The sequence below is a fragment of the Lytechinus pictus genome, chromosome 2 (assembly GCF_037042905.1).
Source record: "Lytechinus pictus isolate F3 Inbred chromosome 2, Lp3.0, whole genome shotgun sequence".
In the NCBI taxonomy this organism is placed as follows: domain Eukaryota; kingdom Metazoa; phylum Echinodermata; class Echinoidea; order Temnopleuroida; family Toxopneustidae; genus Lytechinus; species Lytechinus pictus.
In genome coordinates, this window is record NC_087246.1 from 7,441,505 (window position 1) to 7,457,399 (window position 15,895).

The window sequence follows — 15,895 nt, forward strand, 5'->3', positions numbered from 1 at the left end:
GATTAGTCTTAAGTTGAAATAATTCTTAGAGGGAACACAACTCTACGGAGTGTAAAAAATTTCAGCATTTTACGAGTTTGCTTTTTTCTTTTCATTCAAATCAACTTTATTTGCTTGGATGGACTCGCCCTTTAGAGATGACCCATCCCTGTTTACAATTATTGCGTAATATTGCCATTGGAGACAGATGTGATTAATGAATACCACCACATTGTCTTTTCTGTTATAGTTTTTTCTCCAACCCAGAGCTACAAGAAGACTTGGTAAATGGCTACACATTAAGCTCTGAAATGATTATCGCTTTTACTGGAGGTAAGAATCACCTCTCTTCAGTTCCATTGCTCCCTCTCTGCCCCTCCTTTCCTCCATTCTTTCATCTCAAGTCCTGTCCCTCTCATCCTTCCCACTTTCTTCCAAATACCAACAGTGTATTCTTGATTCTATTTAAGACAGTACCGGTAAGCCGTTGCAAGTCAATTATATCCAGGCATTCATTTTCAACATTTTTTTGAAAGTCCAATGTGATGCAAAAAAAAAACAATTATAAAACATGGGAGCACAAAGGTATTGATTTTCTCTAAATCAATGCATAGTTGGAAGAGGAAAAAGGGTTAAAAATTGACAATTCTAAAGGTTTTTTAATTTTGAATTTCGTTAATTGTTATGGTACATATTTTGTGAGTACCCTCAAATTTCTTATGGCAACAGAAGAAATAAAAAGTGTTCACTGTTTCTCAGAAAGAAGTACATCTAAAGACAAGTCCTAGTGGTTGATTCTTCATGAATATTTTGATCTACAGTTCAATGAGTAGCCTATATGATAATGAACCATTTGGTTATGTTGATTGAGGTTGTCACACATAGATTTGTTTGATGCTTGTCTTATAATATACATTTTAAATGTAAAACTGAAATTCCAAATATGTATTTTTTTTTCTTTTTTTTTTTTGAATTCAGGTACTACTTTATGATTAGCTTTAAAAAAATTTCTTTGTTTTTTAATACAGGATACTTTGCATACGATCTTCTTGATTTGATGGCTCATAATGCTTTCTCAAATGCTTGGCCACTTTACACACACCATCTTGTGGTAAGTAAATAGGGAAAGGCTACTTTTCTGTATTGCATAACAATATTTTAATAATATCACAGCACAAATGGAAAATAAAGGGCATAACAAAAGAACTCCATTAAGAGAGGCATTCAGGTCATGAGTTGCAGGTCACATGATCAAGGTAAAATATCATTTAGATCATGTTTTTGTATCAATATCAAAAGTAAAATCAAGGTTCAGATTTTGATTTTTTTAAAGATAGTTTGCAATTATACCTGTATTTTTAGTACCTGTATTTTTAGACTTATAAAATGGTTATAAGGTTGCAGCAAATGGACAAATGTAATTTCAGGTCACTGGACAAAGGTCAAAGGTCATTTGGTGTCTATGATCCTTTTCATTATCAAATGAATGGGAGTATTATTGTTACTCTTTTTTTTTTGAAAAATATTTTTGTACAAAAGTTTTTTCAAAGTCAGCACTGCTGCTATATTGAATTGCATAATACAGGTGAGACTGCCCGAGGTCTTCCATTTGTTTAAATAACTTTGTTATACCCCGCCAAACAAAGTTTGAAAGGAATATATACATTGTAGAAATCAGTGTACAGTCGGGCGGATGGTAGGTTGGTTTGTCAGTCGTTCCGTTACAAATCTTGCGCATCGAACTACTTCCTCAGTTTTAAACCAATTCTCATGAAACTTGGCACACATATTGGTGTTGGGGTAAAGATATGCAAGACACATATTTTGTATGTGTCAGAAATTGTGTTGCCATTGTAATGGTATATTATAGCAATTAAGATAAAAATCTTGCAGTTCAAACTTCTTCCTCATTTTTTAAAACAATTCTCATGAAATTTGGCACCCACATTGGACTTGAGGTAAAGATGTGCAAGAGATATAAAATGTGTGTGTCAGAAATCATGTTGCCATGGTAACAACATATTATATGGTGAAAATTGGGTAAAAATCTTGCGGTTTGAATTACTTCATCAATTTTCAAGCAATTCTCATGAAATTTGGCTCATGCATTGGTTTCGAGGTAAAGATGTCCGAGACACATAGTTTGTGTGTGTCGGAAATTGAATTGCCAAGGTAATGGTTAATTATGGCAAAAAGACAGTGAAAATCTTGCAGTTCAAAGTTTAACTACTTCCTCAGTTTGTAACCAATTCTTATGAAATTTGGCACACACATAGGTCTTGAAGTAAAGATATGCAAGACATATTTAATGTGTGTCAGAAATCATGTTGCCATGGTAATGACATACTATATGCCCAAAATTAGGTAAAAATCTTGTGGTTCATTACTTCATAAGTTTTCAACCAATTCTCATGAAATTTAGCTCATACATTGGTCTTAAGGTAAAAATGTGCAGGGCATATTTTTCCATGTGTTGGAAATGATGTTGCCATGGTAACAACATATATGTAAAAAAAATGGGCAAAAATCTTGCAGTTGGAACTACTTCATCTGTTTTTAACCAATTCTCATGATATTTACATGTAGCTCACACATTGGTCTTGGGGTAATACTAGTCAAGACTTTTTTTCGTGTGTTGGAAACTGTTGCCATGGTAACGGGATACTGCCCCGGGGGGGGGGGGGCAGTCAAATGTATTGCTGTACACACGCATGGCCAAGTTATTTCCATACACCCCCTAAACAAGTTTTCTCTGAGTGCAAAATAACCCCCTTTTTTGAAAACTGTGTTTTTGATACCCTTAACGAGTGCATGCAAAAAACGCCCTTGAAACTAGTTTTTTGGTCACGTGTGTGTACAGCAATATATTCGACTGCCCCCCCCCCCCCCGGGATACTGCGGAGGGTATTGATCACATCTAATGATAGTTCTAGTTTTCGTTGAATATAAAAGATTAGTTTTCAATGTGCTTAATGTTTTCCTCTTTGTGACTGCCACTCTCCCAGAGTGTGTTCATCCAAGTATTGATCATGTAGGACCTACAATGTGCATAATTGATGCAAGCATGAGTGAACATCATCTGATGCAAATTTGCATCACAGTGTTCAAATCATGATTTTTTATGACTACTCCCCTGGGGTGTATTCAACTTCTTAGATATACAATCAATACATATTGTACTCTGGATACTCATTTAAATGATGCAGAACTTGAACTTGTTTGCAAGGTCTTGCATTAGTTTTGCATGTGTAAGTGAAAGAGGTCTGAAGGTTGTGTACATCATAATTCAAATTTCGTATCCCATTCTATGTACTAATATGTTAGCTTTATTTCCAAAAATGTCTGTTCATATGTGTCTCAGATTACTGCAATTTCGCGACAATTGTGGTATTTTTAGGGAGTTGTATGAACCTTACTTAACAATACATGTAAGATAACCACGCACATAAAATGAACATGTATAGAAGCAAAATACTAGTATACATGGTTGGCAGATTTAAATCACTACGATTTTTTTTTGTAAGTCATTGATTTAAATCACTTCCATTGAAACATGTTCAAGAATTGACAATTTTTTTTTTGGCAGTTTAATTATTTTGACTCAAAAGAAGAAGATTTTATCAAGTTGATATTCAAAACATGAATAATCCTTCATATCTACTCAGAGCAATTGAAATTAAGTCAATAAAATCAGGTTAATCTCACAAAACCAAAGATTTACATGTACATGTAGCTTATAAGTGGTTAACACAAAGACCCCTACTCTACTTGGACTTTCAAAATTTTCCCTGTAAAAACTTTTCTTTGTTGATAGTAAAACAAAGTTATTGTTTCTTTATGTCCAAATCCAACAGTGTTTTTAGAGGACAGTTTTTAATAAGATATAAGAGTAAAGGGTTATTGGCAGTCGTACATATTGCTCTCCAACACCGACAATTTGTTCATATCTATCCATAGCAATGGCACTTCGGAACAAAAAAAATGTAAAAATTGAAAATGAGGAATTTCAAAAAGTAACCCTGAACTTTTAAGCCTGAATTCCATCAGAGATTTTTGTCAGGATGGGTTTGAACCAAGGCCTGTTCAGACCTTCTGTATACGATTATGTTTCATTCAGCTGGTACACTGAGAACGGTTCAGTAATACATGTATAGAAAATGTATGCATTTTCTTGGCAAAAGGACACTAAATCATGGCAACAACCATAAATTTAGTGCACTTTGCCAAAAGTGAGCATTTATTTTTGTACATTCCTCCATGAATGTGTTGAATTGAGTGCAATAATACATCAAATCTGCATTGTCCCTGGTAACCCATAGTTCAATATATTATTTTTTTACATGTATTTAAATAGATACACTCTAGTAATGTTGTAGCTGTAGAACCTGTTTTCTTAGTTTTTGCAAAACTGCTAATAACTGTCAAATACTAATATTCAGGTTTATTGTAAAAGAAATCATTCAGATCCACTTGCAACTTTTTTTCCCAATCAGTCTGAGCTTTGCAGGTCAATGCTTTAAAACAGTCAAAGAGTTCCAACTATGGCTCAAAGAACAAAGGAGGTTTACACAAACAAAAAATAAATGCAGTTTTCTTTAAAATGATCTTCAGTCCTTGGCTCGAAAATAAAAAATATTTCTCTTTAGAGAATGTGAGTCTCAGAGTCATGGAAATTCTTCCAAAGAAATCGATCCTCGTTTCATGTAAAGAGCTTGAATAGGAATACCAACTATGCAGCATGAGCTACCAAGATAGTTCATCAACTTGGATTGAACCAGTTACATGTAGTAGGAGCTCTCTACATCAGAGGATGCAGACAGAGCAGAAAATGCAAGCATCTTCATGATTTTCATTGATCATCTTCATTGATCTTCAATATTTTCTATTAATTCTATTTTGACTTGATTTAATTATGAAATAGAAAGCTAAGAATAGTTTTAGACTTTAGTAGTGAAATGTCTGATTTTAAAATATATGTTATTGTAAAGGATTATATTTATGCCGTTGCACTTTGTTTTAAAAATGTTTGTTTAAAAAAAATATATTAAAAATCCAATTTAAATTAAAAAATCTGATTTTAATCAAATAAAATTGCCAACCCTGCTAATAAATTTACTGACCCCCATTCTAGGAAAATGATTTTATGATTTTCATCCATAGATGGCTGATGTACATGAATGGAGACTGCCGAACTGGCACATTATACATGTATATACATGTACATGTAGTATCTCGTATCAAGGAGTTCAATATCAGATCCATAATGTTCTAACTCCTTGGTAATTGAAAAATTGAAATATTTGTGGATAAGACTAGGCAGACATTTTCCTGTGCTTAAGATATCCATATTCGCAAGACAACAACTAAAAACCTCTTGTCAATGGAAATATAAGGATATCCTCGTACTGAAAGTAATAACGATAGTGATCTTCATGCAGACTAAAACATATTACGGCATACTATAAAATACAAATTTGGGTCAAAAGGAAACTTCAGAGAGTCACCTATTGTATTTATAAGTTCTTGTATACAGAGGTCAAGCTGAATATTTTCCACTTCCAACTTTTATTCTTGAAAGCAATACATTGTGTGGAGCTTACTTGTGTTGCAATGAACCCATACATATAATGTTTTTTTAACCATTAATAAAGCAATCATAATTCCTGTGCAAAATCTATCATACTCTTCAGCCTTGGTATTCCCTGGCCAACCGTGCATTATGGGTATACAGCACAATGACTGTAAAGACACTCCTTTGTTATGAAACTCCTACGCAAAAATTTCTCTATTTCATCAACCACCCCCCCCCCCATTCCCAAGTCAAACAGTAAGCCTATGATTACTTTGTGACTACAGTACATGTATTTACAAGAGCTCATGAACTTTGGCTTCTAATCTATGTTATTAAAAAAAATCCAAGCAGTACACATTTATTTACATTGGCATTACAGAAATGTAGTGAGGATTTTCAAGTTCCTGAAGAACCCTGTGTACCTCTTAAAAATTTCATACTTTCCCTCTGTTTTTCACACTTTATTCTACATTATATTTTTGTATAGATACATATTTAATATGTTCATGCACCAGTTCTTAACATTTCTGTTATTCTCCATACTACACGTACATGTACCTTGTGATGGGTCAGACAAATTTTAGACCTCACATATCCCAAAGTTTAGTAAACAGTATACATGAACACATTCCTGAAAGAACCTATTCTCTGAAATAATTGGATACCGTATCATATGTAATTATGTATTGTATTTTTACACTTGGATAATCAGGAGGTATTATTTAATGTGAAATTTTGTTTTTGCCAAAGTGAGGAATGACTGCAATTAATCAATTCAGACATCAATGATGTCATAATTCTAAAATAGTAATTCAAAAGACCTTTTCATTCAATGATTAACTTGACAATTGTTTATTAAATGAAGACTTTTTAGTATAGATGGATCTACTCTCAAGTAAATTTCATTCTACTTAAAGGTCAAGTCCATCCCAGAAAAATGTTGATTTGAATAAATAGAGAAAAATCAAACTAGAATAACACTGAAAATTTCATCAAAATCGGATGTAAAATAAGAAAGTTATGACATTTTAAAGTTTCGCTTATTTTTTACAACACAGTGATATGCACAACTAGGTGAGTCAGTCGATGATGTCCATCACTCACTATTCCTTTTGTTTTTTATTGTTTGAATTACATAATATTACATAAAGTTTCACTCATTTTTCACTCAAAACAGTGATCACAATTCGGTGACATGCAAATGAGACGGTCGATGATGTCCTTCACTCACTATTTTGTTTTTTATTGTTTGAATTATACAATAGATTTTACAGATTTGACAATAAGGACACTTTGACTGAACCATATACATGTAGTATTAAACAATGCTAATTCCACATGCTCAGGGAGGAATTAATCGTTGTTTCACTTGACAATGAGGAGAAAATTAGCATAATTATGTCATCAGTCTCCTCATTTGCATTCCGACCAGGATGTGGATATAACTGTTTAGTGAATTAAGCAAAACTTTAAAATGTCACAACTTTCTTATTTACATCTGATTTTTATGAAAATTTCAATATTATCCTTGTTGGATTTTCTCTTTATTCAAATCAACTTTTTTGGGGGGTGGATTGATCCTTGACGTCTACTGTAAATCTTGTATTATTATGACATAATTGGCATCTGGTTTCATTCATTGCAGCCATGCCTTAATTTGGAGCATATCAAATTTCACAGTTAAGAATACCTTCTGATTATCCAAGTGTAAACATATGCTACATAAGTATGGCATCAAATTATTTGAGAGAAGGTACTCTTTTAGACAAATATGCAATAGTTTTGTGTTCATGGCATCAGACAATTTTTTTTTTTTGGGGGGGGTCAATTTTGGGGGCTCCATTTGCAATGTTCATTGGATAATTTTGCCCTGGTTTTAACATGTTTTGCATTGCTCTATATCATCTTGAACCATACTGCTTGAATGTAGTACAAGTTATTATTGCATTTTGGCTAGATGTGAGATCCCTCTGAAAGAGGTAAGAGATTTTAGCGTCCAGTTCACATTATTTTTTTTTAAATTTGGTTTTCTTTTTCCTCTTGCATGTTACAGGTACTCTTCCTGTGCTTCACGATCCTCTCTCTCCGCCAGCTGTATGCCACCATAAACATTGCTATGATCCTGGAGCTCAACTCTATCTTTCTCCATGGCAGACAGCTCCTTCTGATGTGTGGCTTCAGTAAGCAAGATATGGCATACCGGATCAATGCCTTCCTGAATATCTTCAGCTATGTGGTCTGCCGAATGGGCTCCATGGGCTTCCTCTGTATCTGGGTCATTGTGACAGAGCAGGCTGTTCCACCAATCATACGCAAGACTGGACCATACACACTAGGTGCCATCTTTATCATCAACCTGGTTTTATTCTACAGACTAATTGCAAGTGATTTTGGGAAGAAGAGCAGCTCTTCTTCAAAACAAGATGTTGACATCATGGATTCATAGCATCTATTCACTTTATTATCACCAACATGGCTTCCATATGTTTCACATTATGTTTAAGTGTGAGAATTTATGTATGCAGTTTTGATACCTCTTACCACAGTTAGTGGTGGTTGCCACATGCATTTTTTTTGGTTCTTCTGTTTTGTTTTTTTGTTCTTGCAAACAATAAAGGACTGTTTGATAGATTGACTTTAACTTTGTCCAAGTGTGCATTTGGGAATGACAATAATTCAAGTAGTTTTGGGAGTATACATGTATATGCAGTTCAAAGGTTGAATGTCAGCATGGTCTTTATTGAAATACCTTGTTATTGCGATACATTAAGAAATGCGTGAGGGATCAACTTTAAATGGATCCTGTATCTATGTACATGTATATTGATGGTAAAATGATCTAATGAAAGTTTGAAGTCAATATCCTAGAGGTTGTTGTAAACCTGAAAATTTCTCTTTCTCACTGTAACCGAAGAACTGCATTAGAAATCAACGTCAACTTGAACTCGTGTAAGCACATGAAGAGTGTGATTAGATTTGAGGGTCACTAGGTCATATATGCAAAGGTCAGAGGCTTTTACATGTACATGAAATAAAATTGTTCTTGGGAATTCTCATTAACTAAGGAACTGACTTCAACTTGACATGTATAGTGTTATTCAGAGGTCACACAATTGAAGGTCAAAAGTCACAGAGATTATTTATTTGAAGAAAAAGAGATAAGTTAAAGTTGTTTATTTCTAATAAGGCAGAGGCAATTGCATGTAGTCAATTTTGTCTTCATTTTGTCAGAGCTTCCAATATCGAGTCGCAAGTATTATTCATTTTTTATATTTCAGTTCCTTTTCTGGAAGAGGCTTTTTATGAATACATGTACGTGTATGTGGTAATAGTTTTGGGAATATGTTTATAGTCTTGATAGTGCAGTATTCAATCTTTCTCTGTTTATTTTTTATTTGTGGTTTAAGACTTGAAGTTGCTATGTACATGTAGAATGTTATACTTTTATTTTCCTAACATTTTTTTTCCTTCTATGATTAACTACTTCCATTTTGATTTTATTCATTTAATGTTGAATATTCAAACTGTTTGCAGTGGTGCTCAATTACGATAATGTTTTGTCTTTCCATAATTACAAACATGTATTTATCCCACAGGTTGTAATACCGGTAATCAATTTGACTTCTGAATTTGCTTTGCATGTACAGTAGTATTTCCTTTGCATTTTCAGCTTTGAGAGTAAACATTTAATGTTTTTAGTAGTTTAACCATTGATCAATCCAAAGAAATTTATTATCAGGTGTATTTTTGAAGCATATTTATCATTGGGTGAATTTCTACTTTTTGTATACTGAAGATGGAAAATTTAAAATGTTGGGTTTTTTTAATAGTGATATACAGGTGCATGTGCTAATACTTCTTTAAGGAGTCTCCTATTTAGAATTTGTGTTTTTTTATTCTGTTTTTGTACATGTATTTATTGTAGTGAATTTGCGAAGAAAAGATAGTTTTTTTCAGTCTCTGTGCAAGTCATTGTCTAATGGCATATACCGAACCATGGAACACTGCATGGTCAACATATTCGTACGGATTAAACCCCAAAGACATTGGTTTATTGTCCAGTTGGTATGTGATGTAATGGGTTATACATGTAGGTCAAGTAACTTTTAGTGCCATGGGCTATACACATATACAACTGCTTTTAGAAACATTGCAGTCAGGATGACTTGTAAATGATTAATTGATGGCTATTATTGATTATTTTTATAATGATAATGATAACATAGGATATTTATTTTGTACACATATCCTCTTTATAAGGTGCTGAAAGCGCTCCCATGATCTTGCGCTAGCTAAGCTAGGCTGCTGATTTTGATGCTCACAGGCTGGGAAGAATGCCCTGTCAAAGTTACTGCAGAGATTTGTAATCAATCGTACATGTAACTCTTGAGTGCACAAAATTTCATATAATTACAAATTACAATTGGTGTTAGAAATAAGATTTTTTAATTCTTTATGGAAATGATGAATTACACTTGAGGGTATGAATTTCTTTTTTTACAACCAATCATGATCTTTGATTAAATCAATAAAGATTAAATAATTGAAAGATCTCTATTTTTGTATTTGGATAAAAAAGTTAAAAGAAAAAATGTATTTTACAATGTGTTTAATAATGTCTGCCATAATGTATTCCATTATTTATACAATCATGCATATATTCAATTCACAATGCTAAGTTTGTGTGTCTTTGCAAAATCCAATTCTGAAGATATTTTGAATAAAATATTTGTGAGAAATTTGTATGAGAGGAACTAATCATGTATCTTAATACGGCAAATGATCGTCAAGATGAAACTGAAAATCCATATTTCATTTTTTTAATAGAAAATCTGAAATAGGCATACTCATTTTGCCCAATTGATTGTGGGCTGCTGATTTTGATGCTCACAGGCAGGGAAGAATGCCCTGTCAAAGATTGTGGGCCCGGCAACCACTGTAAAATGCCAGATCGACATTGACCATATATATATGGAAGTTTAATGGTAGTAGGGTAAGAGGAAAATCTTTAAAGAATCATCTGGAATATTTGAGAAATTTATTTCAATTTGTAAAAGAGTATCAAGTTTAAATACCACTGAGTTGTATGAGCAATAGGTAGGTGTCTTTGAAATGAACTCATGTACCACCGAGGAATAAAAATGATGCTGAAAATTTCTCTGAAAAGTGAGTAGCCATATATCCGTAACCATTTTTTTGTTCTGTCAACTATCCAAAGTCTTTCTATACAACAGGGTTGTACATTACTATTCCTCATACCACAAGGCAATTTAAGTATCTTTACGCATGTCTAACACAAAGCAAGGCAGTTTGTAAACTAATTATTTCTTTCAATGCATTAATGCTCTTTCGTGTTACTAAGTTTTTGTTTTTCTATTGGTTTTATTAAGTATTTATTAATACATTTTTTTATGTATGCATGAAGAGAGTCTCATAATACCCCACTCTCATCAGCCATGATTTATACTTCTTTGTGGAGGAAAGGACGTTGGGGTAAACTACTACAAGGTACAATTCTCTTTCATGTATTCTTGTAATTTTCTTAACCCAGTAACAAGTGAATTCTCTAATTCCTCTAAGTCCTCTTTTACATATACGTAGTAGGTGGTCTGGGGCGGACGTCGGAGGCAGCTTGACCTATGTGTAACACCCTCCTTATTCAAAAGCAAGACTGATGCTGGCTCGGACTGAATCCACCTTAAGAAGTGGTTTGAAGGCGGCATTAGTCCTGCCTCAATCCTGTAAATGGTACGTGTAACACCCCAATTTCAGACCGGCTAAAACGGTTTTAAAAGCAGAAGTGGTGTTATAGCGAACTGTGCAAAAACAGTGCACGATGTTTATGAAAAGCCGGGTGACACGTGTCACATGAATAGGTGACATGGAGCTGGCCCTAGTATAGACACACAATTTTGGCCTCAGGCCATTTGTAACAGAGCATAATGAGCCCATGTGTCCATAATACCTCTGAAAGTTATATCATCTACATTAATATAAAAGCATTATTGCTTTTTCTTAAGTTTCCATTTAAACAATCTTTAACAAGGTTTTAATTTTTTCGTATTTATATTTTTGTGAATGTCCCTGATGATATGTAACTCACGTTAAGAACCGAAATATAACATTTTTATGGGGCTGTACTTGCACTGCCGCATTTTATGCTTGTGAATAAAATAAGTTCTTAATCATCTCTCTGAATCCTTGACAAAATGCAGGTATGGAATTAGCTGAAGGTTATACAAAACAAAGAAAAAATGCCTTTTGGCTTTTATAATCATGGCCATATTGCAATTGATTGCCATTTATATCATTTTTAAGCCCAAGAACTTACAACCTGCCAATATCTAATTTGTTTTTTCTCTCGCTCTCTCTCTCTCTCTCTCTACCTCTCCCCTTCTCTCTCTTACTGTGATAGACTGCTAGGTTTTTTTTGTCACATTGTCAGTCTGATGTTTTAAAATGTTATGGATTATGTTTGTGATAAAAAATCATATGTGAAGGAATTTACATGGTGTTTCAATATATGTATTATGAGGGTATTGGGATATATTTCTTATCTTCAAAAATATAAACTGTAAATTGTAAAACCTTTACTTCTTTACTTAAAAACAAAGCTAAAATCACAATTTTGGGCTCTGCCATTTCTCCAGATCAGCTCACAACTAAGTATGGCATTTTATATGTTCTACATCTTATAATCTAGCTTGAGGCTGGAGCTTTTGTCTTTTCTGTTACACTAAACATAGTATATGTAATAACCACTGCCTCCGTCTCATACAAAGTATACATCTAGCAGATTTTAGTGATCATATTTCAAATAGTGAATTTTCTCATTTTGTGTTATACATATTGTGATGGGTGACATTTCTGCCATCATGGCCATTGACTCATTGGTGATCAACAAGGGCAAAATAGTATACCTGTACATTGATAATGTTTACATAATTTCATTGCATAAAGCAATGTTATTTATTTCTATGTTCAGACATATCACAGAGGCTTATCAAATATCATGTTTTTATTGCATTTCAGAGGTCATTTGACAAGACCTTGTTCAGTATATGAGTGGAATATTGGCCAGCTTTATGTAGGATGGTTTCATAAGTACTGCCCTCTTGCTTCAAAAAAAAAATGGAGTGTTTCATAAATATATAGTTATGAATGATTTCACAGATAACTGAAATATGGCAAGCCAAATGTGATATTTTGTCACTTCAAATTATAATGTTGACCATGTAAATGAATTGGCAGGTTATCTACTGTGTTGCGATCATATATAAAGTCATTCTCCTACAAATAAACCTTGTGATACACCCCATGAATTTAGTCATAAACAACTGAATTGAATTGTGATTATCCTCATAATGTCGATACAAGAAGAATTGTATTTATATATTGTGTTTATGAAAAAATTGAGTGTGAGTTGAAATGAAAATTAGGGCACAGGATATGTAGTCTTTACTGTCTCATAAATCATTTCATCTTGATTTGAACCGCCTTTTGCCTGTAGTTCATGTTGTTTAGTTAATTTTTTAGTGATGCAAATTTTATTTGCTACTTTATTACAATGTCAAGAAGGTTTGATGTTGACTATCATTTTATATGTTAGATGTAAAATCTATTTATTTGAATTCTTTATTGATAGAAGCAGCTGCATTGTGCTTCCTCTTAAACATAGACCTTGAATATTAGTGGCTGTATATTATTTCTTTTTATATTTATTTATTGTCTTCCATACCAAGGAAGTCTTTGGGATATCTCCATATATAACCCTTGTCACATTTTTTGAATGGATAAAATCCATTTTGTATTTTTATCATATATAGTGAAATTTGGAAATAAAACTACACACATGTAGTTTTATTATCATTTTTCTTCATCAAATTCAGCACTGCTGCCAAAAAATTGTGTAACCGCCAGAGGTGTTCCACTTTTACTTTTTTTAAACTCGATTTGAAAGACAAAATAAAAAATTCGGAAGTTTCTCTTCTTTCTGATGTGTCTATTTTGAATTAGTAAGTGGGTAATAGTTGATATTGGCTTGTAATGACATTTGAATGAAAATATTATTTCATTGTACTGCAATTAATTTTTAAGGACAACTTATGTGAGCTCATTAATTTCCTACGAAGGCTGTTCTACATGATTGTTTCATTCAAGTAAACATCAAATGGTTCTCATGTGTTACAGGTGATGATAATAAGAGCTATTTGTTTGACAAATTCTTACTTTTACAGTATGTTTCAGCTTAATGTTGCTTTAATAGTCTATTTTATAATGACAATGCTCTAGTCCCAGTACGATGTGCAGTAAACACTGTTCTGACGTAGCCCATCTTGTATGAATTTTTGTTTTAGCAATGGTTGTACTGTAAAGTTGTTACTTGATTTGGTTGTGGTAACCCTTGTTATGATATGTTGATTAAGTTTGGTTGTGTTTTCTAAGTACCAGTAGGTCTCAATCTTACAAGGTCATATCTTTTTCTACCAAGCAATTATCGATTGTAAACTCTTGAACATATTTATTATATAAATTTGCTCTTTTGGATGATGAAGCAGAGGAAACGCAAAATCAAGTTTGTTAATGAATTTTTTCAACTCATATTTCTTGCTGAAAGCCTTTAGAGCATTTAAGTTTTGATTTGGCATATGAATGCATGATTTTGTTTAAGTGCACATGGAAGTGGATTTTATTTTACTAGATTATCGAATTTTTTAAAACAAATCGACTCTTGTGTCGTGATGCACATTATTACATGATGAAGTTAAGGGTGCACAATATTTTTTTATATTGTAATATTTTATGATGATCACTTTTGTAGATAATTGATAAAGAAAATGGAGATGTTATTGAAAGTAAAGTGCATGTACTGTTTGATAAATATCGAGTGATAATCATGGTTCTTATATTGCAAACTGTAATCATGTGTTAGTAATAGGAAGTTGATGAGTAGACATTGAACATGCAGTTATGCACAGTCAGTTAGTATTCATTTACTGTTAATTTGTGTTTGCTTATTATCATGTGTATTCTCCATTCCCATCTCATATGGTCATTCAATCGGCCGTTCAACTCTTAAGATAGATATTATAAATATCAATCTTAAAACAGATTACAATTACATGTGTTTTATAATGTTGAAAAGAATTCAGCAAATTTCTTTCAGAAAGTGAGCTTAAAATTTTGAAATCCATCAAGAGTCTGACTAATGTAGTAGTTTTTATTTTTCATTTGCTCCATGAAATGAATACAAGAGCACACAAAGTGAGTAGAAAGGCAAAAGAACATTATATCATGTGATATGCATGATACAAGGGATGCGTTATGTAATTATTATCATTATTAGCGTAGTCTCATGTGGGTCATTATGGTTGGCCAAACGCGGTGATATTCCCATTTTACATAGTCTAGGTCAGCCTTTTGGCATCAAGAAAGACAAGACAGTACAAACTTTTCAGAAATTGTGATTGTTTGTATCCACTTGGTCTAATTACTGTCAAGTCCAGCTGTCACTTATAATAATAATTTCCATGTTGTCAACTTGTTACATTTGTTTTGCACTTTGTCAACTGAAAATTTGGTTCATAAACAGTTCATCTGGCATCACTATTAGGGTACTGCAAGAAGTGCGTGAACATGAATCAACTGCATACCTAAAAAAATGACGTAAGTTACACTTTATTTGCAATCAGATGCAAAGCTTGCAATTGATTGAATCGATCAATCGTAAACTTCTTCTTGCAACAGGATTGAATGTAACTTGTGTTTAGCTTCAGATTTGTGTTTCTGTCTGCTTAACTTTTGCATGATTTTGGGGACTTTTGCTTGATTTACAATCAACTGCATGTTTCTCGCAAGTCATGTTAGAACAAGTGGATATGAGACAAATGGGTAGAACCTAGATGGAAATGAGGCTAGGAGGTGACAATGGCAATTAGACCAATTGGTAACTGATGGACTAATATTGTAGATGAACTGGTTGAATAGACCATGTGGAATGAGACCATATGGAAAGAAGACAAAGTGGATGTAGATCAAGATTCAATTTCCTATTGTAAAACAGATATGATACATAACTTTGTTTAACATGATTTTTATTTAATAAACAGGATAGTGATGTTTATCTCCATAATTTTGGCTTATGTGATGGGTGTTTATATTCATAGTGAAAATAATAGAGGTGAATATCTCTATGTAGTTCAGTATATCCTGGGATAAGTCAGTGTATTTCAAAGGTAAAATATAAGACTTTCTATTTTCTTTGCTTGTCCAAATTTTCTGCACGATTGCATGACATCCTTAAACCCCCAACATCTCAGGATAGAGTGGAATGCTCCTCCCCAA

At 33.1% G+C, this 15,895-nt stretch overlaps 1 protein-coding gene across 1 annotated transcript; it reads left to right on the forward strand.

Annotated features, from left to right (window-relative positions):
• The first annotated feature begins 227 nt into the window (after nt 1-227).
• LOC129254912 (TLC domain-containing protein 2-like) lies at nt 228-14,429 on the forward strand. Its single transcript, XM_054893453.2, has 3 exons — nt 228-312; nt 1,008-1,090; nt 7,605-14,429. The coding sequence occupies exons 1-3, from the start codon at nt 291-293 to the stop codon at nt 7,995-7,997; spliced, it is 498 nt and encodes a 165-aa protein (XP_054749428.2). The 5' UTR covers nt 228-290; the 3' UTR covers nt 7,998-14,429.
• The last annotated feature ends 1,466 nt before the right edge of the window (nt 14,430-15,895 follow it).